Below are 26,490 nucleotides of genomic sequence, written 5' to 3'. Positions count from 1 at the left end.
TTTCTGTAAAAAGTATTTCTTTAGATTGCTCCATCCTGTGTCCTCTACTTCTGGAGCTTCCTTTCAAATGAAAGAGATATGCTCCATACACATTTGTGCCATGTAGGTATTTAAATGTCTCTATTGTATCTCCCCTCTCCCACCTTTCCGCCAAATGCGGCAGATCAAATCAGGAAGGATTCCGGAAGACTGGAAAGTGGCGAATGTTACACTGATCTTCAAGAATGGTTCGAGGGGGATCCGGGAAACTACAGACCGGTGAGTCTGACCTTGGTACGTGGAAAGATGGTAGAAGTGCTGATAAAGGACCGCATCATTGATCACCTTGATGGACACAATCTGATGAGGACCAGCCAGCACGACTTCAGCAAAAGAAGATCTTGCTTGACGAACTTACTGCACTTCTTCGAGGGAGTTAACAGGCAGATAGACAAGGGTGACCCGGTCGACATTGTATATCTGGATTTTCAGAAGGCGTTCGACAAGGTCCCGCATGAATGACTACTTTGAAAAATTGCAAGCCATGGGATTGAGGGTGAAATACTCATGTGGATCAAAAACTGGTTGGCAGATAGAAAACAGAGAGTCGGGGTAAATGGACAATACTCGGACGGGAAAAGCATCACCAGTGGAGTGCTGCAGGGTTCGGTGCTTGGATCTGTGCTCTTCAACATATTTATAAACGACCTAGAAATTGGTACGATGAGCGAAGTGATTAAATTTGCAGATGATACAAAGTTATTCAGAGTAGTGAAGACACAGAAGGATTACGAAGACCTGCAACGTGACATAAACACGCTCGAGAAATGGGCTGTGACATAGCAAATGAGGTTTAACGCGGATAAGTGTAAGGTGATGCATGTTAGTAATAAAAATCTTATATACGAATACAGGATGTCCGGTGCGGTACTCGGAGAGACCCCCAGGAAAGAGACTTGGGAGTACTGGTCAACAAGTCAATGAAGCTGTCTGGGCAATGTGCGGTGGCAGCAAAAAGGGCAAACAGAATGCTAGGAATGATTAAGAAGGGGATCACAAACAGATCGGAGAAGGTTGTCATGCCATTGTACCGGACCATGGTATACCCCCACCTGGAATCCTGCATCCAGCACTGGTCGCCATACATGAAGGACACAGTACTACTCGAAAGGTCGCCATACATGAAGGACACAGTACTACTCGAAAGGGTCCAGAGAAGAGTGACTAAAATGGTTAAGGGGCTGGAGGAGTTGCCGTACAGTGAGAGATTGGAGGAAGTTCTTCTTCACCCAGAGAGTGGAGGAAAACTGGAACGCTCTTCCGGAGGCTGTTATAGGGGAAAACACCCTCCAGGGATTCAAGACAAAGTTAGACAAGTTCCTACTGAACAAGGACGTACGCTGATAGGGCTAGTCTCAGTTAGGACACTGGTCTTTGACCTAAGAGCCACCGCGGGAGCAGACTGCTGGGCACGATGGACCACTGGTCTGACCGAGCAGCGACAATTCTTAAGTTGTAGATGCTTTACATTACCTTGAACACCACCATCATATTCTCTGTGCTAAATAGGGAGAAAAGATCCCTCTCAGGTTTTCCCGAGCCATTGCACACTAAAGGTAGTGATGAAGTCATGCGCATGCATGATGTCATCACATTGACATCCTCCAGATGGGCCCTAAGACGTCAGTGTGGGGTGCCAGCAGGGAAGAGGGCCGGAGAGGCATTGGCACCTGCTGTTTGCCTATAGGTCGTGCCTCTCACTGTGAAAGGCACATCCTGTAGGCAGTCAGCCAGTGCCTCCCCTCCTCCCCAGAGTGCCACGGCACACAGTTTGTGATACACTAATTTAGGCCATACCTTTTTACTAGTAGTTCAAGGTGAGTTATAGTCATAAGAATAGCCTTACTTAGTCAGACCATCTAGCCCAATATCCCCTCTTCACTGTGGCCAATCCAGGTCACTAGTACCTGGCCCAAACCCAAGGAGTAGCAATATTCCATGCTACCGATCCAGGGCAAGCAAAGGCTTCCCCCATGTCTGTCTCAATAGCAGACTAAGGGCTTTTCCTCCTAGAAATTGTACAAGTTTATTAAAATTTTGATGGATCACCCATTAGTAAGCTTTCAGAGTGGGAAAGAAATACATTTGTAAAGAGCATGGCACATTTAAGTATTTCCCTGGTTCTGAAACTACTCTTCCACTCTGACTAAACACCAGCGCCACCTTTTCTTTGTACTATTGTCTGTCCTACTCTTTCCCATCTCTTTTTTTTTTTGTTTACAATATTTTGACTTTTATTCTGTATTCTTCTTTCTTGTACCTATCTATATACATTTTTACCCTTCTCCGTCTCTTTGTATGTCTGTTGCTTTCTATGTGCATGCATGTTTTCTGTCTCTCTGAGACTCTTCTGATGTTCATGTGATGCAAATTAGAAGCTTCTGGAACTGAGTCCCTTTTCCTTCCCAGGCTGGAGGAGAGAGGGGGGTGGTCCTGCTTCTGCAAACCCCTTATGTAAATCTTTTAACTACGTATCTCCTTACTCCTGTAAACATGGGCCTCATGTGTCCCCACATCACCTTCCTCTTCTCTTCCACAGAGCTGAGTAGAAAAAGAGGAATGAGCTGTCCACAGACCATGACGGCCACTTTTTCACTACAAAATGGATGACTCCTAAAACACCACCCAGGGAGCCAGGGTTCAAATTTTTCTCCCACCGAAGTCACTGCACTTCATTGTCCATTGTTTCAGTTAAAAAAAAAAGACTCTAATATCCCCCCCCCCCACCTTGGGCAGAAAAATATCTACAGTACCTGAAGGATTCTGGGCTTGTTGAACCTTTGGTATGTCAACTCTTATGTTCTTAGGAGTTGGGTACTTTAGGACCAGCAGAAGTAGCGTTCAGCATTGCTACAACTCTTTCCTCTGTATTATTTTGAACTGATTGTAAATGTGGCCAAGAGTGTTGGGTGCTCACACATGAGTTTATTTAGAGCTTGATATCCTGCGTATCACAAAATGTCTAAGCGGCTTACAAAAAAAAAAAAAAAATGAGGGGAGGAGGTTGTGTGAGACACGATATGAAGGTGGGGGAAGTGGGGAGAACAACAATGTTGAATAGAAAGTGGGGTAGGATAGGAGGTGAGGAAAAGTCTCAATGTCTTACCAGCCCCTCCAGACCTGCAGAAAAAAACAGCGATAGTGGAGCGAGATCCAGGTAGAATGGGCCTAAGGGAAGAAGGAATTAGGCGTCCTGAGGTTGTTCTGTTCTCATTTTCTGCGGTTATTTGAGAATTACATATTTTTATCTTTCGTTTGTGTGTGTTTTTGTTCCAGCCAGCTGCTACGTGCTGGATTTCAGTTGTACATTAACTCACTCCAGGCAATAATCCAAGGGAGGGATTTTAAGGACACCACTGCAGAGAAAAATAAAATCTCTACACTGTCCTCCCACTCTCAAATGCCCCTCCAACTCCTGAACTCCAGCCCCGCAGCTCCCATACTCCGTGCCCTAGTCCAGCTCAACGTTCTGATTTTAGGAGGGGGGGGGGTTGCTAAATGCACGTTTCTTTTGAATTCCAGGCACAGGGAGGATAGTTATATCCTGGAAGGAGTAGGAAGGGGCACAGCCTGGCATGAAAGTCTCATAACCACCTGACAAAAGAAAAACACGAATTCAGTTTAGGTCTTTGCCTTCTGCCAGATTCAGTCTAGAAGACTATTTACTGATTTCCTAGGGTTTGGTGTGTTTTTTTCCCCCTTTTTTGTTCTGTTAACTCTGACCTACTTAGGAGAGAATGGGTTTTCATGTTTTACAATGAGCTGACGGTATCCTGGCACGGTCATTGAAAAATCAGATTTTATTACAAGCAAAGCAGTGGTGGAATCTGCTTACGAAATACTACAATAGTTGTAGAGAGCTGGCAGGCAGCGTACTCCTAATCTTTCCTGCGCTGGGGATGGGGTCAATACAAGCGCCTCATTCAGAGTTAGAGCTGATTCTAGCTGGTTTTTAAAAAAAGTCCATAGTCTGTTATTGAGAAAGACATGGAGGAAGTCACTGCTTGCCCTGGATCGTTAGCATGGGATGTTGCTACTCCTTGGGTTTTGGCCAAGTACTAGGGACCTGGATTGGCCACCATGAGTCTGACCCAATAAGGCTATTCTTATACTCTTACGAGATGCTTGCTGGGATGATTAAAGTGTAGGAGGGTACTGAAGGGGGGAAGTGCTGCACTTCTCTTTTATTTTGAAATCGCTGCCAGAACTCCTGGATCTCCAGCGCTTCCAAGCTTAGGTGATTGGACTGCTAACCTCATGATAGATTACATCTCCTTAGATACAGTGAAGGATTTTGCTCAGTACCGGGGGTGCTGAAGGATCCACTGAGCTTGCACCTATGAGGGACCACTGTAAAGTGCTCAGCCTGGGCCAGTCTCCATCAAGGGCTATATACTTTGTATGGTGGTTTTCCACTTTTTTCGTTCTGTTGGAAATGGGAGACTGTTGGTTGGGCTGAAAACTTTTCAGTGGCCTGTCATATATGCCCAGGTGATGTCAGGGGCAGGACCCTGGGGTGGTCACCCTGATTCTTCACTAGACCATCTCTCTCATTCCACACACACTGCACTCCACAACAAAATGTACATCACTAAACTTATGATACAACTCATCACAGAATCTTTTCCATTATAGGCCCCCATCTCCCATCACACTTACGACACGAATCATCCTTCGATAAATTCAAGTTCAATTTAAAGACTTTCCTCTTGGACGATGTCTTTATCCTATTAGTTCCTATGTCTTTCTCCAAGATGGCCTAGGAATTGCCTGCGATGCTGGCTACACAGTTTCCCCTCCTTTCCTAGCCTTATCCTTTATCCTATTTTTTTAAAAAAAATAATAGTTCTCTCTTCAATCTTGGCTTTTGTCCCTTTTCAACTCCACTAATCTCTACTCTCCAACTTTATCTAAAAACTTTGTAAATCGCTCAAATGTACCTCCATGTTAAACTTGGTAAGTAAGGAGCGACATTTCACAGTGGTTGAGGCAGACAAATTTTGTCTATATTTCATGTATAGTAACAAAACAACAGACATAATCATAGATAAATAAAACCAGACATATACAACACAATAACACAGCTCATGGTCTTACATTTACTCCTAATCTCTCTTCCCCACAACTACAAGTAGAAATGCGGATAGTGTAGCTGATTTTAAGAAAGGTTTGGACAAGTTCCTGGAGGAAAAGTCCATAGTCTGTTATTGAGAAAGACATGGGGTTAGCCACTGCTTGCCCTGGATCGGTTGCATGGAATGTTGCTACTCCTTGGGTTTTTGCCAGGTACTAGTGACCTGGATTGGCCACCGTGAGAACGGGCTACTGGGCTTGATGGATCATTGGTCTGACCCAGTAAGGCTATTCTTATGAACCACTCTATCTACCAGCTGACAATGAATGATCAATTGTTCAAGTGCCCTCAGTGTCCCCCCAACCTTGCAAATGTCATGCCAGTTCTGCCTTGAACCATAAGAAAATCATACTGGGTCGGAGCAATGGTCCATCTGGTGCAGTATTCTGTTTCCACAGTGGCCGATCCAGGTCAGAAGCCCAAATAGTAGCAACATGGCGTGTGGCAGGCTATAAAATTTCTAAAATAAATCCCTTACTGCGCAGTTGGGGTGACTACCATGACGGCTCTTTCGTATTTGAGTTGTAGAGGTTCATAAGTCACTCAGGATTGCCAAAGGGGCAGTTTCCCTAAGGGGCCCTTCTCCAAAGCCTTGGCAAAAAATGCTGAGATTGCAGCTTTATGTGGAACTGTACCATTGCCTTTAGGTCTGCCTTGACAAAGTGGCCTTAGATCTTCTACTGCTTATAAGTTGTCTTTTCCAGTCAAGGAGTCAAATCTTTCGTTGTTGCTCTTTTCTGTTTACTACTTAATGGTCTGCGTTCATGCACTACCTATCAAACCTTTCAAAAAACATTAGAGACTTTCTTGTTTTTCTTTTTTTTAATTCTTTATTCATTTTTACATCTTACAACAAATGTATCAGAAAATATCATTTGAACTTATACAATAACATTTGACTTTCTTGTTTTCTGCTATTTTGCATTAGTTTTGTTTTTTAAAAAATTATTATATATACACTTCTCCCTCTGTATTCGCGGTAGATGCATTCTGGCATCAAGCGCAAATATGTAAAAACCCCAAATAACTTTTTAATATGTTATTCGCGGTTTTGGGAATATGCCGTTAGAGTTACACGCAGATATCTGCATGGTGCCTAGTAATGCCTACCTGAAAAGTAGGGGTGGAGAATAGGCGTGGTAAACTTAGACATCGCTAGGTCAGGTAAAACCTGGCTTAATATACCGACACCTACTTCTAGGACCCCTAGGTGTGATTCTGTCAAGGACGCCTAGTGATTGACAGCCAGCGCCTAAAAGTTAGGCATGGTTAAGAACATAAGAAATGCCTGCACCGGATCAGACCTGGGGTCCATCCAGTCCGGTGATTCGCACACGCGGAGGCTCAGCCAGGCGTACCCTGTTGGTTAGGCGCTGTGTGTAGAATCAGGCCCTTCATGTGCACTTTTACCACTCATCAAGTTTCAAGTTTTTATTCAAATTTGATGCAGTCGCTTGTTTTGTTTTGCTAAGCGAAATACAATCATAAAAGTCATTAAAACATACACATATACTGTTACATATAAAATGGGCTAAACAACTCGATGTACAAACAGAAAAGAGGTGAAAGGTTGAAAGCATCTTTGAATAAAGAGCTTTTCAGATCACTTTTAAGCGGGTTCGATTAACTTCCTCTCTTAGATGTTGTGGCATAGCATTCCTGAGCTGTGGCACCGTCACCGAGAAGATGTCTTGTCGTCGCGTCCCAATGATTTTCAAGGGGGAGTGAACGTGAGATACTATATGGAATGAGCAATTTATCGATAAATTGTGGTTCATTTGTAGAGAGGGTGATCAGAAGCCAGTGAGATTGAACTAATAGGGGCGTTACATGATCATATTTTTGGCATTATGGATCAGTTTGACAGCAGTATTTTGAATTATTTGCAGACTTTTTTTTAGTAATTCCTATTAGCAAGGAATTACAGTAGTCAAGTTTTGCAATGATTAAAGAATGGATTAGTGTATTTAGTGATTAATAGAACGGATCGTAAGAGAACTACGCTTGTTAACGTGCAGTAAGACTGCACACTAAGGGGGTAATTCTGTAAGTGGCATTAAAAATGGGCGCCTATAAAGGGCACGCGCTTTCTATAGAACAGAGCTTGGCGCCAATTCCTGTGCCCTGAATTTGGGAGCCAGACTTAACGCCTGCTGAAACCTGGTGCACTGAGCTAGTATTCTACAACTCCGTGTGCAACCTTTCAGAACAGCCCTCCCGTGGCCACATCGCCTTTTGAGATACGCGCCACGGGAGTTAGGCGCACTGCTTTACGCAGCTAGATGCATGTGCAAACCAATTAACCTTGATAATTAGTTGTTACCCCTCAAATTTTGATGTTTTTAAGCTCATTATGTAATTAGTTTTTGTGCGCATTTTGGCCTCACACGTAAAATCCAGGGATAAGTGCCTAACGCAGTTTAGCAAGAGAGCCCCTAATCGGTGAAAGCCAAGTCAGATCTGGTGTTAGTAATCCCGACCCTGCGGCATATGGCATGTTTATGTTCACAAAATGTAAGAGAACACTCCCAGCCTCTCTGTGCCTCTTCCTGTTCTAATTGATGTTGCTCCTCCCGCAAATTCTTACTCTAAGTCTGCATAAAATATGACAGCCCCACCCAGGTGCTTTTAGTTACTGAAATGTCCTTTTGTTTGTAGCACACCATGAGCAGCTAGAGGAATGGGGACTATGAAACCTGGGACATTTCATTCCTGTCATCAGGGGTCACCAGTTCAGCACTTTCTTTAGGCCTAGGAGGATCCTGTCCCATAATGTTTCTGGGTGGAGGTTTCTAGGAAAAGACAAAGGCCCAGAGCGAATGCGCTGGTGTAATCACCTTATTACAGGACTGTAGGACAGCCTGGTGGGTACTGGGTAGAGCACTGACACGTCCACTACAGAAATGTGAAGGTGGACGGATCATAGATCAACTCATGGAGTCTCCTTTTAAGTTTTAGATAACAGTAGGAGGGAGCTTGCACCCCTGTGGTCTGTGAGTTACCGACCCTGCCCTAGCCTGCCCTCACCCTCCTGCCTTCCTCAGGAAAGTGGCTGAGTCTATACCTCTATCAGGCAATCATGCACATGCCAGTCACAGAGAGGACTAAAAATAACCCAGCGGAGAACATTCTGTTCTATTCCTTGATTACACAGTACTGTTTACTGTCATGCAGCGACCCAGAGAGAGAGAATAATACAGCTTCTGCACAAGCAAAGCCAGCATGGAGAACAGTACCTAATGTGCTTCCATCTGTGCCAATCCCAGCCCAGTCTGCTCTACTTCATCCCCAACACAAGGCATGGTACCTTATTACACAACAAGATAAGAGGTTCATGCCTTTCCAAAAATGGAAAGCAAATGAAGGAAGTAGGACAGCGTATAAACACTGAATGGTGCCCATCCAGATTCTCACTCATGCATAAGACCCACTGGGGGAGGAGGTTTTATTAAGAAAGGGATTTATTTAAAAATTGTATGAATCAAAACATTTACATCCACAATTTTAAGCACCAACATTATAAAATGCAGTAAGCAAATAAGTCTTCCCCACAAATTTCCTCAATACAAAATTCTTTAAATCTAAAACAAATAATAACCACAGAGTTAAAGAAAGGCGTCCACAAATAATTTTGTTTTTAACATTTTCTTAAAAGACACACGATCTTTGCATAATCTCATTATACCTGGAATTGAATTCCAGAGATTCATACTGGCAAGTGAGAAAATCGATATTCTAGGTTTAACATAATGAAGCCCATTTTCTTTTAAACTGATGAACAACATATCTCCCTCAGATCTCAAACATGGTAAGAGCATAATTTTTCTGTATCGATCCTTGTGGAATTAGAGAAGGGCAACCAGAATGAATGAGGCAGTGGTTCTCAGCCCAATCCATGGGAAACTCCCAAGCAGTCTGGTTTCTAAAATATCCACAATTAACATGCATGATGGAGATTTACCTGCAATAAGATGCCGTGCATGCATAGTCACGATAGGCAGAGAATGACATGTCCCCATGTCATTCTCTAAAAACTTGAGACTAGTATCAATATGTAAAAACTTACTACGTCTTAGCATCTTACTGTTGGCAATCAAGGGACATGTTCATCCACTACACAGTTTAGATTCTCTTCTACACCCATGTCTGAAAGACAATCCAGTTACCTTCCCAGATGATGTAAAAACAACTGAATCTTTGGGAAGGTTGTACCAAAAAGCAGATCGAAATGCAAGGCTCTAGTTGTGATTTATGAACAGTTGTACAGAATATTGTCCCTTTTTCTGCGTTAATAAAAAGATTTAAATATAAATAAATGTTCGAGACTTGTGCAAATGAGTTCAGATCCACAGGGATGGAGACAGAATTGATGGGGACGGGGTGGGGATTGAGACAGAGCCTGCGGAAATGAGGCAGGGATAAACTTTGTCCCTATGCCATTCTCTAACAGTAGGTATCCTGAATATCAGACTGGTGGGGTGTCCCAAGGACTGGGTTAAAACCAGTGCTCCCTTTAAGGATTGGCCAGGTGCGTGCACATTTTTTTTGTGTGTGTGAGCAACAAGTTCTAAAAACCAACAGTTTTCCAGATTTACAAGTGTTTTGTGAGCCAGCATGCAAAATCTGTTAGCGACGCTCCTAGAATGAGCAATTGCTCACGTGTTACACTTAGAGAGAACATAGGTTAGAACTACTGCGTGAAGGGGGTGGTGATGATTTTCTTATGAAAGAAGACTAACAAGATCAGGGCTCTTCAGCTTGGTGAAGGGGTTTAATAAGACTGAGCTCTATAAAATCACGAGTGGGTTGAAACGAGTAAAATGAGGGAACTCTTAGTCTCCCTTTCACTTAACACATAAGTAAACTGTGGAATGTGTTCTTGGATGTTAGCATTGTTGGGTTTAGGAAAGTTCCTGAAGGAAAAAAAAAACATAAACCATTATTAGTCTTGCTTGCATAATTGGGAAAGACACTACTTATCCCTAGGTGTGAGCCAAGAAGAACAGGTCCTGCTAGGTACCTGAGATCTGGGTTGGCAACTGTTGGAGACAGGATGCTGGGCTGGATTGGCCTTTTCATCTGACCCACTTATGGTACAGGTTATGTTCTTAGCCAGCACACCAAGATGTACCTTACCCAGAGGCTTAAATCCCATGGCGTTGCCTGCTCAGGCGAACAAGGACAAAAACTCCATGTCTCTGTCCGTTTTCATGTGAACAGGAGCTGTGTGCCTCTCCCGTCTGTTTGGGAACAGGATTTGAGGCCCTGTGTCTCTCCCATCTCTTTGGAAAGCAGGGCATTGCTTTGGGCTTCTGCTAATATTTGGAACAGGAGCAGGGTGCAGTGTCTGTCTATCTCTGTTATAGTGATGGGTGCAAATCCTGAGCATATAGCCTCCATCCTGGCTTGCTCAATCCAAAATCTTGCCATCTCTTTCAGCTTCCCTCTAATCAAGTTTCAAGTTTATTTAAAATTTCTTATACCGCCCAATCAACCTTCTAGGCGGTATACAAAATCATAAAAACATACTTTAGCTAAAATACAAATTTAAGCTGACAAAGCATCTGAGGGAACTGAACCTGGGACCTGGCGTTTGTAAGGGCACCTCTCACGTAACCCCCTACAACCTCACCTTGTGGGGGACCTGACCTTCAAACCTTATAACAATAACAATAACTTTCAAAGACTTTTAAAAACAAAGAACTATAATAGTTAAAGTAAAAGAGAACAATTAAGGAAAAAACAATAGGAGGGGCTGCTAGAAATAAAAGGACATTTAGGTCTCGAAGGCATCAAGAAAGAAAAATGTCTTTAGCTTTGTCTTAAAATTATTAAGAATTGATTCTTCCCGTAAGTAATTTGGGATACTATTCCAGAGACAAGGGGTGTAACAGAGAAGATAGTAGACCTCATTGTATTTATAGACTTCAATGATGGAATAGAGATTTTAGAGTCTTAGAAGGATTATAAGGGGTAAGAAGATTATTAATAAATTTGGTTTGATTGTTTTGTCTGGTCTAAAATGTTAACAGAAGAATTTTGTAAGTGATTCTGTGTTCCACTGGCACCTTTACTCTCTCGAGGAACGCAGAGAGAGGGGTGACATGATAGAGACATTCAAATACGTTACTGGCCGCATTGAGGTGGAAGAAGATATCTTCTTCCTTACAGGACCTACGGCGACAAGGGGGCATCCGCTGAAAATCAGAGGCGGGAGATTCCATGGTGACACTAGGAAGTACTTCTTCACCGAAAGAGTGGTCGACCGTTGGAATAATCTTCCACTTCAGGTAGTTGAGGCCAGTAACGTGACTGATTTTAAGATCAAATGGGATCAACACGTGGGCTCACTTCAAAGAGGAACTTAGAGGGGAGGGTTATTTGAGTGGGCAGACTTGTTGGGCCATAGGCCCTTTTCTGCCGTCATATTCTATGTTTCTATGTTTCTTGCAAGAGGGGGGTAACATGGTCGGATTTCTTTGCATTGAATATAATCACAGATCCCACTATCACCAACCTACTGACAGCTTCAACTGACCTCAAGGCTTTCCGCAAAGAAATCAAGACCCTACTATTCAAGAAATTCACCCAAACGTCCTAATCCCTCCCGTTTCCCCTCTCACCCCCTCTTAGAATCATCTCATCAAAATTGCTTTAGACCTTACGCCTTCAATTGTATTCCTTTACTGGAAAAGTCCAGCTATCTTTTTTGTTGTACTAGGACCAACTTCTTTAATTGTATTTCTCTTCCTGGAAATGTCCAGCTATCTTTCTGATGTAATCCGCTTAGAACTGCAAGGTACAGGCGGAATATAAGCATGTAATGTAATGTAATGTACAGGGCAGTCTTCATCCCTTATCTCATCAAGCTGACTGGTATTTCATCCAAGGTTAGGAAAGAATGCTAAAACAGCATTGCCCTACCCAGACATAGAGAGCTGAGGTGGAGAACTGTAGATGTAGGGGATTCAGTATCACCTAAGAATTCAATTCATACAATAAAGGTACATGTTTTTAGTACAACAGCCCCTAAATGCTTAAATTTCTTACCATTTGGAAAGGAGTAGATGCAGTTAACTCATAGAAACATGATGGCAGATAAAGGCCAAATGGCCCATCCAGTCTGCCCATCCAACTCAATAGAGGTCATCTGTGTAGAGGAACAAATAAAGACTTGGATGTCTGAAAATCAATTGTATATTCAGAAATACTGCTAAAGTCCTGAATCCACTGCATAAGAATGGACAGAGGAGTGTTTGGATCTCTAAGATAATAATAATAATAATAACAGTTTATATACCGCAGGACCGTGAAGTTCTATGCGGTTTACAATGATTAGAAATGTTACAGATTGAGTGAATAAACAAAGTTACAGATTTAGCGACAGGTGGTTCTTGCGCTCGGTTGTTAAGGACTTAAAACTGAATAGGTTGGTTTCCTAAGTATTTCAGGAATAGATGTGTTTTCAGGGGTTTCCTGAATTCTCCATAGGTAGTAGGCACAAGCAATTGTTCAAGGTCTTTACCCCATAATGCTGCTTGATGTGCGAGAAGATGTTGATGATGACTTTTAAAATTACAATCTCTAACCGGTAGAGAAATGAAGTTCAGGTGTGAGCTTCGCTTGTGTCTGTTGGTTGAGAAAGAGAAAAGGTCTGTTATGTATTTAAGGGCTAAGCCATAGAGTACCTTGAAGCAAAAACAACCAAACTTGAATTTCACACGTGCCTCCATCGGTAGCCAGTGTAAAAGTCGATAGGAAGGTGTCACATGATCAAACTTCTTCAGTCCACAAAGTAGTCTAACCGCTGTATTTTGAACTAGTTGCAATCGCCGCATGTAATTCTGGGGGAGTGCCAAGTAGACGATGTTACAATAATCGAGTTGACTCAGAATAAGGGATTGTACTAGAATTCGAAATGATGTGGCATCGAAGTAAGCTCTGATGGACCGAAGTTTCCAGAGGGTGTGAAAGATTTTTCTGATCAAGGAGTCTACCTGGTCTTTCGTGGTCAGGTTCTGGTCCAGTGTTACACCCAATATCTTCATAGTGGGTTGAATGGGATAACTAAGGTTGTTGATGCACATTGGTGCTTTAGTGTCGCGTGGGTATGGCGCTGCTATGAAAAATTTTGTTTTCTCTGAGATTAGTTTTAGTCTGAATTCGGTCATCCATTGCTCCATCCGATTTAATACTTCTGTTGCTTTGGGGGTGACTTCTGAGACAGAGTTGGTGAATGGGATGATTATCGTGAAGTCGTCAGCGTAGCTAAATCGTTTTATCCCCAGCTGGGATAGTTGTGCACCCAATGAGGACATGTAAACATTGAAGAGCAAAAGGGAAAGCGGTGATCCTTGTGGCACGCCAGATGGATTGCTCCATGTATCTGAGAGATCGTGATTAAAACGGACTTGGTATGTGCGTGATATAAGGAAACCTCAAAACCAGTTCAGTACTTCTCCTCTGATTCCGATTGCGTCTAGGCATTGTAACAGTTTTCCATGGACCACCAAGTCAAAGGCGGAACTCATGTCAAATTGCATGATTAGGGCGTTGAGGCCCTTACTGAACAAGTAGCACAAATTGTCCAGAATGGCTGCAATTACTGTTTCACTGCTAAATAAAGGCCTAAAACCGGATTGAGTTTCGTGCAGGAGGGAGAATTGGTCAAGGTATTCCATTAGTTGGGTGTGTACCAGTCCTTCAATGATTTTTACCATAAATGGAATAGATGCTACAGGTCTATAGTTGGTTATTGATGTTGCTGGTTCTTTACAATTTTTTGGGATTGGGGTTATGACCATTGTTGGTGAGGAAATTTCCATTATATAGGTTATTGGTTAGATAATTCAATAGGGATAATTTAAAGCCTAATGGAGCTGCTTTCATAATCTCTGGGGGACATGAGTCCAAGACACGGTATGAATTAGAGTATTTGTTATATAATTTGATGTAGTTATTCCAATCTGAGTTGTGGAAAGAACTCCAGATCATATCCACTGGTATTTCATTTCTTGGTATATCAATTGATTGATGTTCGTATGCAGGAATTGTCGAGTAGTTGTTTCTTAGGTTTTTTACTTTTGAGTCAAAATGTTGTGCTAGTTTGTTTGCTGAGTTTGGCATTATGCATGGGTTGAGTGTGGCATGTGGTGTCGAATAAATTTGTAACTATGTTGAACAGTATCGTCTGCAGAGGGAGATGATATGAGTCTCTTCACCTGCCCTGACACTATGACGACAAAAACACGGGAAAAAGCATAGGCATGGGTATTTTACACAGTCCTTGGAAACGGAGAGCCCCACCCTTGTGGCTGGACAGATGTACTCCTGAAGGCTCCCACGGATGCTTTTTTTAGGATCTGGGCAGGGACCCATCTTATCAACGGAACTACAGATGGCTTCTGTGGTTGAAAAGGTATTCGCTTCCTTAAGACCAGGGCATCAAATGAGATCATTTTGTGATGGAAAAGGGTCTTGGCAGCTGAGATAGAAATAAAGCATTGGGGTAACCTGCACAGTGCAGCAGTTACAACCCTAAATCCACTGAATCTAAGCCTAAGCGGCTCACAATAAAACACACATAATATCAATAAAACAAAACATAACTATCAAAATAAATAAGAATCATTCTTTCTAATTTGATCTTACTCTCTTCTTCAGGGTCTTACTCCACCGTCTGGTATCAATTAAAAGCTTGAACAAAGAAATGTGTTTTAAGTAATTTCCTAAACTGTAACACATTTTTACATATTTCTACTACTAATCATTTCTATAACGCTTCTAAACAACGCAGCGCTGGTACATCAAACCATAGAAGAGACTGTCCCTTCTCATAAGAGCTTACAATCTAATCAAGACAGACAAACTGGACAAGAAGGTGCTCAGGTGGGGGGATTACAGAGGGAATGATAAGAGAAATATTGGTGCTTAGAAGGTGGGTTGTAGTTTGGAATTGAAGCAGCTTGAAAGAAGTCTGGATTTGAAGACTGCCAGAGATGGAGCCATCACGTATCAAGTCGGGCGGTTTGTTCCAGGCATACGGTGCAGAAAGGACGGAGTCTGGAGTTGGCTGAAGAGGAGAAGGGTACAAATAAGAGAGATATCTGATGAGCAGAGTGCCTGGGGAGAGTGTGGGGAGAGAGGAGAATACACTTGTAGGTCAGTAAGAGGAGCTTGAACTGTTTGCGGAACAGGATATGGAGCCAATGAAGTGATTTCAGGAGAAAGGGGTAATATGGGCAAAGCGACATTGGTAGGATATGAGGCGTGCAGCAGCGTTCTGAACAGAAGGCCAGTGAGAAGCAGGTTGCAGCAGTTTAGGCGAGCGGTGATGAGGGTCTTGGCAGTGCGCTCAAAAAGGAAGGATCTGATTTTAGCGACATTGTAGAGAAAGAAACGACAGGTTCCAGAAGAACCCTAAAATCATCCGATGTAGATGAAAGTTTTGGGAAGCAGAGCAATGGCAGATGAGAGGCAGAGAGGATACTGGGTCCCTTATGAGAATTTGGATGGGCAAACACCCATTTTGATCTTTATCTGCTGTCGTTTACTGTGTTACTGTCCTTAGCAGTGAGGACTTGAAGAACTGGGGCAGACGTGATGGCCTTCCACACTCTGTTCTATTCCTGTATCTCCTTTCTTCACACTGCAGCCCACTTGCCTGAGAAATCAAAATGCAGTAGCAATGAATGCGTAGCAAGAGGTAGCGAGCCCAAGTCATCCTGGGTTTCTTACCTCCACCCTCCCCTTCCCACTGTGGGCACAAACCTGCTTATCTTAGGGAAATGAAAACTACAAATCCCAGCAAGCATTGGGGTTCCTGCTGTCCCCTGACTTCATCTGGTGAGCCTGGCTTCTGTGCCAGGAGAGGGCGCACTGCCCCCTCCCCCCAACCTGGCCCCAGCACCACAGTGACCGACAGCGGCTGGCTTAGGGTTACCTTAGGTGAAGGCAGATCCTGAGCTGAACTCTGCTGGCAGAGACAGACAGACAGGGTCTGGAGCTAGGAGAGTCTGCTAGAGGAGGGTGGGTGGGAGGAGAGGACAGCAGAGCTGACACGGTGCAGTATAGGACGTGCCTGCTGTGTACTGCACACACACACACTCAGAGAGATAGAGAGACACACACACACCTCCACACACGGAGCAAAGTATCAGTGAAAGGCTTCCCAACAGCCGCAACGTGGAAACCTTTCCAATATACGGTAAGCAACAGTGAATTGCATGAAAAAGCTGAGGAGGGGGGAAGGCATGCAGTCTGTGGCTTTTAATGTTGTACACATGTACGAGTCTGTGCATTTGTACAGACTAAGCGGGGAGCCAGGATCCCTTTCTCCCCGCTGACTGTGCCAATGGAGAGCTCTCCTTCCCTGGGCTCTGTCAAGGAAATAGGAGGAGAGAGGAGCAAAATGCCGGGAGCTCAGAACTGAGAAATGTCAGCACCCGCCTTTCCTTGCTCTTTGTCCCACTCAGAGCTGGATCTGGTGTGTTTGGGTTTTCTTTGAAGCCATGGCTTGTTTTGCCTCTGTCCTAAGCCAAACAGAAGCCAGTTCAATTGCAGAGAGGTTGGGGGGCAGAAGCTGGAGGGCATGAGATCCATTTTTGCTTTGAACATTTGCTCTTCACATGTTTACCCCGAAAGAGCTCATTGTGTTGTGGTGTGCTGATTCCATTCCATAGCCATAGCAGTGACCGGTATAGGGATCTCCTCCAGTTCACCGTCAGCAGAGAAGGCCTATGAAAAAGAAGCCGCCTTGAGCTTTGGAGTAACAGCTGACAGTCTCATAACTATGTACCTGGAGGTCATAAACAGGAGGTCAGGAGGAAGCTGTTTTGGCGAGGTCTTATTACAAAATAGCAGAAGGTAAATAGGGGTTGCTTCAGCATAGGAATGAGGTGCATTGGCAGAGCTCTGTGTGTGTGCGTGTGGCCGTCTCAGAACTGGAATATCAGGGGGGTGCTGCACTCTCTCGGCTAGAGGTAGCCCAGCTGAAGAGACTCTTCTCTGAACAAATTGTGATGAAAATGAACTGAGAAGCAGAGCTATGTGTGTTGCTGCATTGCAGGAGTAAGGTGCCGAGGGCTTTCAGCTAGGAACTGAGTGTACAGAGCAAAGCTTACTAATGCGTGAGGTCTAGTGAGGAGCCTGCACTCTGGCTGCCATTCTTAAAATGACCCAGAGTTGTAAAAGAGCCCGGAATGGTAGTACAGTCCCATTCATCCTCCTCCTGGAAGCTAATGTTCCTCCATGACACGACTTGGCGTCCCGTGCGTGGGGAATCCCAGCTCTGATGTCACACACTTTACTGCGCCAGCTCTGGCTGTAGGCTGTCAGCATGAGCCAGTGCTCAGTGCCAGCCACCTGCAGGAATTCATACGCCCAGACCCACCGTCAACTGCTCAGAATTTCATCCTCGAGTCACTGGTCAATTGGGGCCAAGCCAAGTGAGTCCTTATATTTCTCCCAGTTTACGCCAGGAATGGCAGAGGGTCAATATTACTTCTCTCTCCTGGAGTTGGTGGTCTGATCGCGTCTTAAATGCCAGTAGACAACATTCTGCATTTTGCTACCTGGCCCCATCTTTTGGAGCCTTTGCCTCCCTCTATCGAATTCTCCTGCAACCATATTTCCATCAAGTTCACTTCTCTTTCTGACTTCCTCTGTCTGCACCATCCCATGTGGGTTCCATTACCAACTGCTGAAGCAGTTCTCCTTGGAGAGAATCCAGGATCTCCCTAAGGATACCCCAATCAATATCCAGCATGTTAAAATCATCTGTTAGTAGAACGCCCCCTTTTACAGCTACAGTATATTTTGAATGTCTGTCCACTTCTGTCTGTGAAGGAGGTCAGGTAGAAGAGGGCAGTGGATGTGGTAAGGGGATAATGCAAGTGCCAAAACATGGAGATATGGTGCTCTCCAGGAATCTGTGAAAGGTGTGTCTCTGTAAAGAAACAAACCTACTGCAGCAGGGAGCTGCTTCATCTTGTGCCAAGAGCATGTATGTGTGCATGTGTTCATCAACACCTGTGTGTACTGCTCCCTTAACTCTTCCCGCACTCAGTCTGTCAAAGAGGAACGCCACGGGATATCTAAAGAATGAAGCCCTGTCCGAGAGGGAATCCAGGTGCCACAGGATCCCGTCACTGCCTCGGATTGTGATGTATTAGCGGTGGTACTATAACGCTGTACATTTTGACATTTAATGGTCTCTGCTCAGAAGAGCTTATGATCTAACTTGGACAGACAGACATGACATATAGGGTAGGGGATACAGAACCCAAGGTGAGAGGAGTTAGGACTCGAAAGCACTCTCAAAGAGGTGGGCTTTGAACTGGGCCTTGAACACTTCCAGAGACAGAGCCCGCCGTAGGGATTCGGGCAGCTTGTTCCAAGCATGCGGCACAGTAAGGCAGAAGGGACAGAGTCTGGAGTTGGCAGAGGAAGAGAAGGGCACAGATAGGAGGGACAACAGCTGAGCGGAGCTCCCGGGGGGGGTGGGGGGAGGATCATAGAGGGAGATAAGTGAAGAGAGATAGTAAGGGGCAGCTGAGGAGTGCATTTGTAAATCTGTAAGAGGAGTTTGAATTGTATTTGGAAATTGATGGGAAGCCAATGAATTGACTTCAGGAGAGGGGTAACATGAATACATCATTACTGCCTCAAACTGTGATGTTCGAGTTGATTTATCCTCTTTTACTTGTCTTCAGTAGGTGGAATTGCAATACAGAAGTTGAGTGCCACCTGACCAGAGCTCCCTGTCTGACAGTATGAGTTCCTCCTTGCCAGACCCTGTCCAAGAGATGCAGCAGGATATACCTTCCCCAGCACAGACACCCCATGACCTCTGCTCCCCAGTGACAAGCTCCTTCACCGAAGAGGCAGCCTCCCTGCTAACCACCAACAGCCTGCTAGCTCGCTCTCTGCTGGGCCACAGCACCAGCAAACAGAAAGAGTCAAGCAACATGCGTCGCAAGCGAGAGTTTATGCCGGAAGAGAAGAAGGACGACGGTTACTGGGATAAAAGGCGGAAAAACAATGAGGCGGCCAAGCGCTCGCGGGAGAAGCGCCGTGTCAATGACATGGTGCTGGAGAACAGGGTAGTTGCTCTGCTAGAGGAGAATGCCAGGCTGAAAGCTGAGCTGCTAGCCCTCAAGTTCCGGTTTGGGCTCATTAAGGACCCTTCGGAGCCCCCGGTTCTTCTCCCCACAGTTTCCACCACTTCCCCACAGGCTGTCCGTTTCCTGGGCCCAGTCCAAAATGGATTCCATGCAAGGACTGAGGGCACCTTTCCAGTATCGCCAGGAGAGAGCAGGGACCCACCTGTCCCCCAGCAGCCGTATGATCGCCCTTTACAGCCCCAGGAGCCAGCTGGCTTCTCCGAGGACTCTGGCTTTTCAACACCTGGCAGCTCCAGCATGGGCAGCCCTGTCTTCTTTGAGGACCGAGTCACCGACCAGGAGAAGTTCTCCTCACCTCAGGAAGATCCTTGCTTTGAAGGGCATCTCTGCCTGGGTATGGACCTAGACCGTGAAGCTGGCAGTTCCCTGTCTGGTGAAGGAGCCCGTTGTCAGCGTTATGAATCCCCAGATCCTGTCAAAAGCCTGCCTTATAAGCTGCGCTTCAAATTGTCAACAGAAGCAGGAACTGAGTCGCCAAGAGAAGGCATGCTGCCTGTGGAAAACTGCCACACAAGGAGTCCCTATGCCAGTGCTGGCCCCCCTCCCTCTCTGCAGGTGGAGCCGGGTACAGGCAGCAGGATACTCTCACCCACCTGGAGATCAGCTGAAGAGCAGAGAAGCCTCTCGCAGTTCCGCTGTACAGAGGATACTCTGAAACTTTGCAACCCAGTGCCCTCTGGTGGCTTCTCCTCCAACCCCACCTCTGGGACAGCCCACCAGGACACTGTGTACCAGTCAGAGAACATGGTGCTGAGGAACCAGCTAGCCACTCTCTCTGCCGAGGTAGCCCAGCTGAAGAGACTCTTCTCTGAACAAATTGTGATGAAAACGAACTAAAACTCATTACGTTTTGGGCTTGACGTGCCATAGCGCAGAATTTGAATGCGCGGCAAGCTCAAAATCAACTCTGCAGGTCATGTGCTCCTCAATAAGTATTTCGTATCTCCTAGTTAGGAAGTGGTAAAGTGCAACGCACTAGTTGGTTAATGCCTACCTTCCACCCATGACATGTCCCGACTGAAAAATGTGGTAAGGCATGGTTTAACAAGTGGATACAGGCCAACTACTGTTGAACATGGTTGCACAGAAACCTGTTTCGACGTGTTAAGCGCACATTATGCATATAACACGCCTTAATAAAAGGCCGCTACATTCTGTCGAGTGTACGAAAAGAATTGTTTTTGAAACCCCCAATGTTTATTCAGTTTGGGATTTTGTGGACCTTTCCCTCGTCATCGTCCACCCCCCCCCCCCCCAATTTTCAGACTATTTTTCAGTTTCAAATACTTGTTGTAACGAACAAAAAAGTTAACATATGTTAGAGCTGTTGAATTCAGGATAATCAATTGTAAGCGTACTAAGCGAACGTTGTAGGCAAGGAACCTTTAAAAGCTCATTAATGAATTGAATGCGTATTGTATAGAAACAGCTGTGTTCTTTGCCCATTTCTATAAATGTACCTTTAGCTAATAAAATGTGAGATTTTTGAGGGACAAGGTGTAACAGCTGATGCATTTTTTTTTTTTCTTGTGTTTGGAAGATGAGACAGTTGTCTACTTGCTGCGGGCTGAGCTGTGTTGGTACAGTGAAGCTTTGCAACACCCAGAGAATCAGCAGCAACTCTGCATGATGTGAAGGTGCTGAGTTGGACCCAGGGTGGTGCCTTGAACAGCTCTGTGCTTCCATCATCTGGGTTCGGGTTTTACACAGGTGATTGCTGCTGAAAAGAGTACAGAAATACTACTTTTCTGGGGAAAAGAGACACACAATAATGGTATGGGGTCAGCGACCAGGCGGGGCCATCACTCACACAAAGGCCTTGGATCAGTGGATCAGCTAGACCCAGGATCGTTCAGGAACAGGATCCTTGGATCAGTGGATACAATAGGCTCAATGTTGAGTGGAAAGGAAGAAAAGGAGGGGAGATGTAGCCCTGGCCCCGTCGAGGCTTATTCCTAGCACACACGCTGACTGAAAAAAGTAATGTCCTGAGGTGGTTGTTTGTTCTTTATTAATACAGGGTGGAATTTAAGTAAAATTGCTTGAGACCAGCCATGCTCCCTCTCAGGAGGGCTGGGTGCATGCAATTTTTTTTGTGTATGAGTGACAAGTTCTAAAAATATTGCGGTGTGAGCAACAACCTCTAAAAACCAGATTTGCAAGTATTTTTGTGAGCGACACTGCTAGAATGTATGATTGGTTGCTTATGGGCTTGGCTTAGAGGGCACATAGGTGACCAGCTCTTCCTTTGTGCCACAATCGACATAAGCCAAATTTGTCTGATAGTCTATGAACCCCACACAATTAGGCAGAAAATGGGCCTTTTAATTAAAAAGTGACATCTTCCACTTGAGAGAGCAGGGATCTGTTGTCCCTTCTACCACATAGGAAGGCCGTTTGAAAAATAAAGCTATAGATTTCAAATAATATATAATGCTCTGTATAGCCCTGATGTGTGGCTGGATCCCTCCACAGCTGCTCCCACCAACCCCAGCTTCAAACAACACACTGCTTTTCCAAGGCACCCCAATTCCTGGTGTGAAAAATTGACATCAGCTATACTAACACTATAATGAAATGCATAAAGATTGAAATATACCAGATAAAACTTGGACAAAATGTGGAGAGCGCATGAGTTGAAAATAAGAGGAAACTTTGCAGAAATGGAGAGAGCAAATATCAAAGAAGACTCTGGCAAAAATTAGAGCATGCAGGTAGAGAATTTTGTCCCCGTGTCATTCTCTCTATGCAGGGGCTGTAAATGCCAGAGGAGACTCCAGCAAAATGCAGGGAACACAGACTGACTCCTTGCACCCTTAGGCCTCCGCCTACTCCATTGGCTCCTGTCACCTCCTTCTGCATTTGTTGGAAACCTACCAGAATTTGGTCTTGGTCTTGGTTTCCCCACTGTGTTGCTAATGGCAGTTATTGGCGCTTGGAGATCTTCCATCACTTTCCTGTCCTGCGGTCTTAAGAAGAGAATAAGAATAGCCTTACTGGGTCAGACCAATGGTCCATCTAGCCCGATGGCCAGTCTTCTAGCTTTCCATCCATTCTGCATTTTGTAGAGATCTAATCTCATCTAGGATTTATTGATCAAAGCAGGAGTTACACTGAGGAAGGAAATTCTGTTAGAACGGAAAGGTCAGGAGAGATGTGATGAATATTGAAATTTTCTCTCTCCCATGGTAGCCTTCTTCTGCTCTGAGTATTCACATATAACATTTTAATATATCGTTTTAGTGAGGACAAAAAAAAGCTTTCACAGTGGTCTGCAATCAATAATTACACACAGTAAGACCCTCCTTTTACTATACACTCTGCACATTCTTCTAATCCTACAAGGCAAGGGAACAGGAAAGTCTTTAGTGTCAACAAATGTGTTCCCCTCAGATCAACATTCAATTCCAAGAGCATTTAAAGCTCTTGGGATCTCCCAGAGATTCCCTTGTGATGATCTTAAATGCCTCTTTGGCATCTGATATTTTATCCTGTCTTTCAGATACACTGGTTTTTGACAGTTATGGAATAAATGCCATTCTTTTGACTGGGAGCCAGTGCAGCTCTGGTAACAAGGAATAGAAACATAGAAGATGACAGCAGAAAAGGGCTACAGCCCATCAAGTCTGCCCACTCTGCTTACCCACCCCATGTCTATGCCCTAATGACCCAATTTCCTTATCTTGACCCTCATAGGGATCCCACATGGGTATCCCATTTATTCTTAAAGTCTGGCACGCTGTCTGGCATCGCAGGTCTGTGGTGGGCCACGTGCAGTTTGTGGGAAAGAGATCCCTGGAGACCAGGGTCATATGCCCATGTTCTCTGATGGGGAGGGGCAGATCCAGGAGGACTGCTCTAGTTTTGGAGGTAAGAGAAAAGAAAACTTGAAAGAAGAATAGGAGATTGGGGAAACCCGTCTACATGGGCTTGGAGAGGGGGGACGGACCTGTACATGCTCAGAGGAGACTGGAAAAAGCTATTCTGAGCTTTAGGAAAGCTATTCGTCCATGGCTTCGGATGATGTCATCCTGCTTGTCCATGGAGAATGAGCACATTCTCATCACCTGCCTCCCAGCAGTAATCTTGCACAACCTGACACTTTGGTCTGAGCTCAACAGCCAAAACACCATAAGGCAATGGAATAGACTGGACCAAGGGAGGCTAGGTTCTATCATTGTTTTATTCAACACGATAGCGCTAAGAGTTCAATTTTCAGCTAAGAGAGGAGAGGAGAGGAGCCTGATGCTTATACTTCTGCTTCTCCTTCCTTGATTTTGGTTTAAAACTCAACCAACTCATCAAGCAAGAGATTTGATCCCATGACTTTTGGCTAGTGAGCAGGTACACAACCACAAGACCAGAAGCTGCTCTATATAAAGCTGCTCATTTTCTCCTTATTCCTCTGATTTGGATTTAAAATTCAATTGATTGATGAAGCAAGCGATTTTAATCCATGACCTTTGAGTAATAAAGCAGATACAAGTCCAGCAGGCCACAAGTTACTTTATACACAGGTGTTTCCTTTTTCTCCCTTTTACACCTCTCTTGCATGATTTGGTTTTAAAATTCCATCGGTAGCTCAAGCCTGTGGGAGTTGAACTCATAATGCTTGGAACGGAAGGCCAAGGAACATCCACTAGGCCACAAGTTATTTTCAATGAATGGACCTTGTTTTTCTCCCTCTTATACCTCTTGTTCTCTGATTTGGCTTTAAAATAACTGGAAAGCCCTGAGCTATGAGAGAATTTGAACCTACAGCCTCTTCTTATACAAGCAAGACCATCTCAGAGGCCACCACTGACCCAGCAGGGCCAAGGCTCCTCTTTTCTCCCCCTTATATCCCTCACTGTTGATTTGATTTTAAAATGCAAAGAATATACCAAGCAGGGGATTTAAACCCAGGATGCCCCGAAGTGAAGACAGAGGATCATCCCACTGATCTTACAATGGCTGCCTTTATTTTTATGGTCAATAGAAGGATTTGAACTAGAGAATGACACAGTGACAAAATTCATCACTGTTCCCATCCCCGTGGATAACCGCGGGAAACCATCTTCATGTCATTCTTTAAAGATAGAGGGAAGAATCAGAGTATGAATGGCCACAACCACTGACCCACAAACTTTGCTTTGAAGAATGTTGGTGTAGAAGGACTGAGGTTGAAATAGACACTAGAAAATGACATGGGATTATTTCCCTCGATTATCCGCGGGGACGGGAACGGTGATGAATTTTGTCACCATGTCATTCTCTAATTTGAACCCACAACCTATTGTTATAAAGCAGCATCACCGACTGTATATCTTTTCCTGTTGATTTTTCTCCCTCTTATACTCTCATGCCCTGATTTGGATTTAAGATTGAGTCAACTGATCAAGCAGGGGATTTGAACCCCTGACCTTTGACTAATGAAGTAGGTCATATCCACCAGGTCACAATTATCTCCCCAATACCTTCATTTTTTTTCCTCTGCTACCTCTCATTCCCTGATCTGAACCTATCCTGGTGCATTATGGGACGTGCAGCACTGGGTAAGGTCAGGAACTACAAATCCCAGACTGCCTTGAGACATAAATTCAACAAGTCTTCTTCCTGGACCTGGGTAACTTGACAGATTTAAAGGGAGGAAGTGGGGAATACATTGTCTCTACTTTAGTCCTGAGACTAAAATTCCAGCTCCTCCACCTTCCTGCAGCTGAAATCTCTCATCTGTTCAGGATCTGGGACTCCAGCTAATAAGTTTGACTGGACAGCAGAGCTCTGAAAACTTGTAGTAAGTTCAGGAATGGAGTAGAGATCATAACAGGGAGGTTTTCTTGTGAGGGGGAAATAAGAAAGAGACTTTTCCATTAAACCATCCTCTTCCAGGGAGTGGAATATAAGCTCAGGGGGTCAGGAAACTAACTTGTTAGAGATGTGAAGGAAAGTGTAGTTACTTACCTGTAACGTAGGTTCTCCGTGGACAGCAGGATAGTCAGCCACATATGGGTGTTGTCCCAACACCTCCCAATTTGCGGATAAGCTCTCCAATAGCTCAGAGAGATTTTTTTTTTTTTTTTTTCTCTGAGCACATACAGTGCCCGGGCCCCACTGGGCATGCCCGAGCCCTACCCATTTCCCCCTGCTTCCCCCTAATCTCCAGGATGTTCCTAGCTGTGGCCGGGTCGGGCCGGCTGGGGAGGCGGGTGGGTTGTGTGGCTGACTATCCTGCTGTCCACGGAGAACCTACGTTACAGGTAAGTAACTACACTTTCTCCTAGGACAAGCAGGATGAGTCAGCCACATATGGGTGACTCCCTAGCCGAGGGATATACCGACTGGACCTGCGCCTTAGCACTTTGTGCATCCCTCGCCTGGCTGTGGAGGCCGAGCCGGGCAGGGTAATCAGGCAAAGCAGGTAAAGTTGTGGAAACAAAGTTTTAGATAAAGTGCTGTGTTAACTGAGCAATAATACTCACAGAACAGTGAACTGGTCAATGACAATCAATGGACAGTGAGAAACCAACTGGTCAACAGTGACCATTCGTACTTGCATGTGAGAATTCATACTTGCCTATTCCACCTTCAGTCTAGACAGGAGTGCTGGAAGACCTACTTAACTCACAGAACAGCGAAAACTGGTCAATGACAATCAATGAACAGTGAGAAAACCAACTGGTTAACGGTGACAATTCATAACTGGTCAATAGTGACAATTCGTACTTGCATATGAGAATTCATACTTGCCTATTCCACATTCAGACTAGACAGGATTGCTGGAAGACCTACTTAACTCACAGAACAGTGAAATTGGTCAATGACAATCAATGAACAGTGAGAAACCAACTGGTCAACAGTGACAAATCGTACTTGCATGTGAGAATTCATACTTGCCTATTCCACATTCAGTCTAGGAAGGAGTGCTGGAAGACCTACTTAATCAATATCTATAACACCCTACTTGAACAGTGTTTGTCGATATTTATAACACCCTACTTGATCAGTGTTTGTCAAGGCTGTGCTAGTGGTTGCTGTCCCTCCCGGGAGGGAAGAGCCACTTCCAAGACTGCTCGGCCGAATGCATTTGGAGCGTGGAATGCTATGTCGAGGCAGTAGTGCTTGGTGAAGGTGTGCATGGAGGACCAAGTGGCT

At 44.6% G+C, this 26,490-nt stretch overlaps 1 protein-coding gene across 1 annotated transcript; it reads left to right on the top strand.

Annotated features, from left to right (window-relative positions):
• Positions 1-16,242: 16,242 nt before the first annotated feature.
• LOC117350418 (nuclear factor interleukin-3-regulated protein-like) lies at positions 16,243-20,840 on the top strand. The gene is made up of 2 exons (XM_033924697.1): positions 16,243-16,379; positions 18,886-20,840. Exon 2 carries the CDS (start codon positions 18,946-18,948, stop codon positions 20,191-20,193), a length of 1,248 nt encoding a protein of 415 aa, XP_033780588.1. The 5' UTR covers positions 16,243-16,379; positions 18,886-18,945; the 3' UTR covers positions 20,194-20,840.
• Positions 20,841-26,490: the final 5,650 nt, after the last annotated feature.

This window comes from Geotrypetes seraphini, chromosome 16, assembly GCF_902459505.1.
Source record: "Geotrypetes seraphini chromosome 16, aGeoSer1.1, whole genome shotgun sequence".
In the NCBI taxonomy this organism is placed as follows: Eukaryota; Metazoa; Chordata; class Amphibia; order Gymnophiona; family Dermophiidae; genus Geotrypetes; species Geotrypetes seraphini.
The sequence above is the reverse complement of the archived record's forward strand: the minus strand, read 5'-3'. Positions and strand labels throughout refer to the sequence as shown.

Excerpts from the sequence above, each read along its gene's own strand:
- LOC117350418 (XM_033924697.1), top strand. The coding sequence starts at position 18,946 with ATGAGTTCCTCCTTGCCAGACCCTGTCCAAGAGATGCAGCAGGATATA.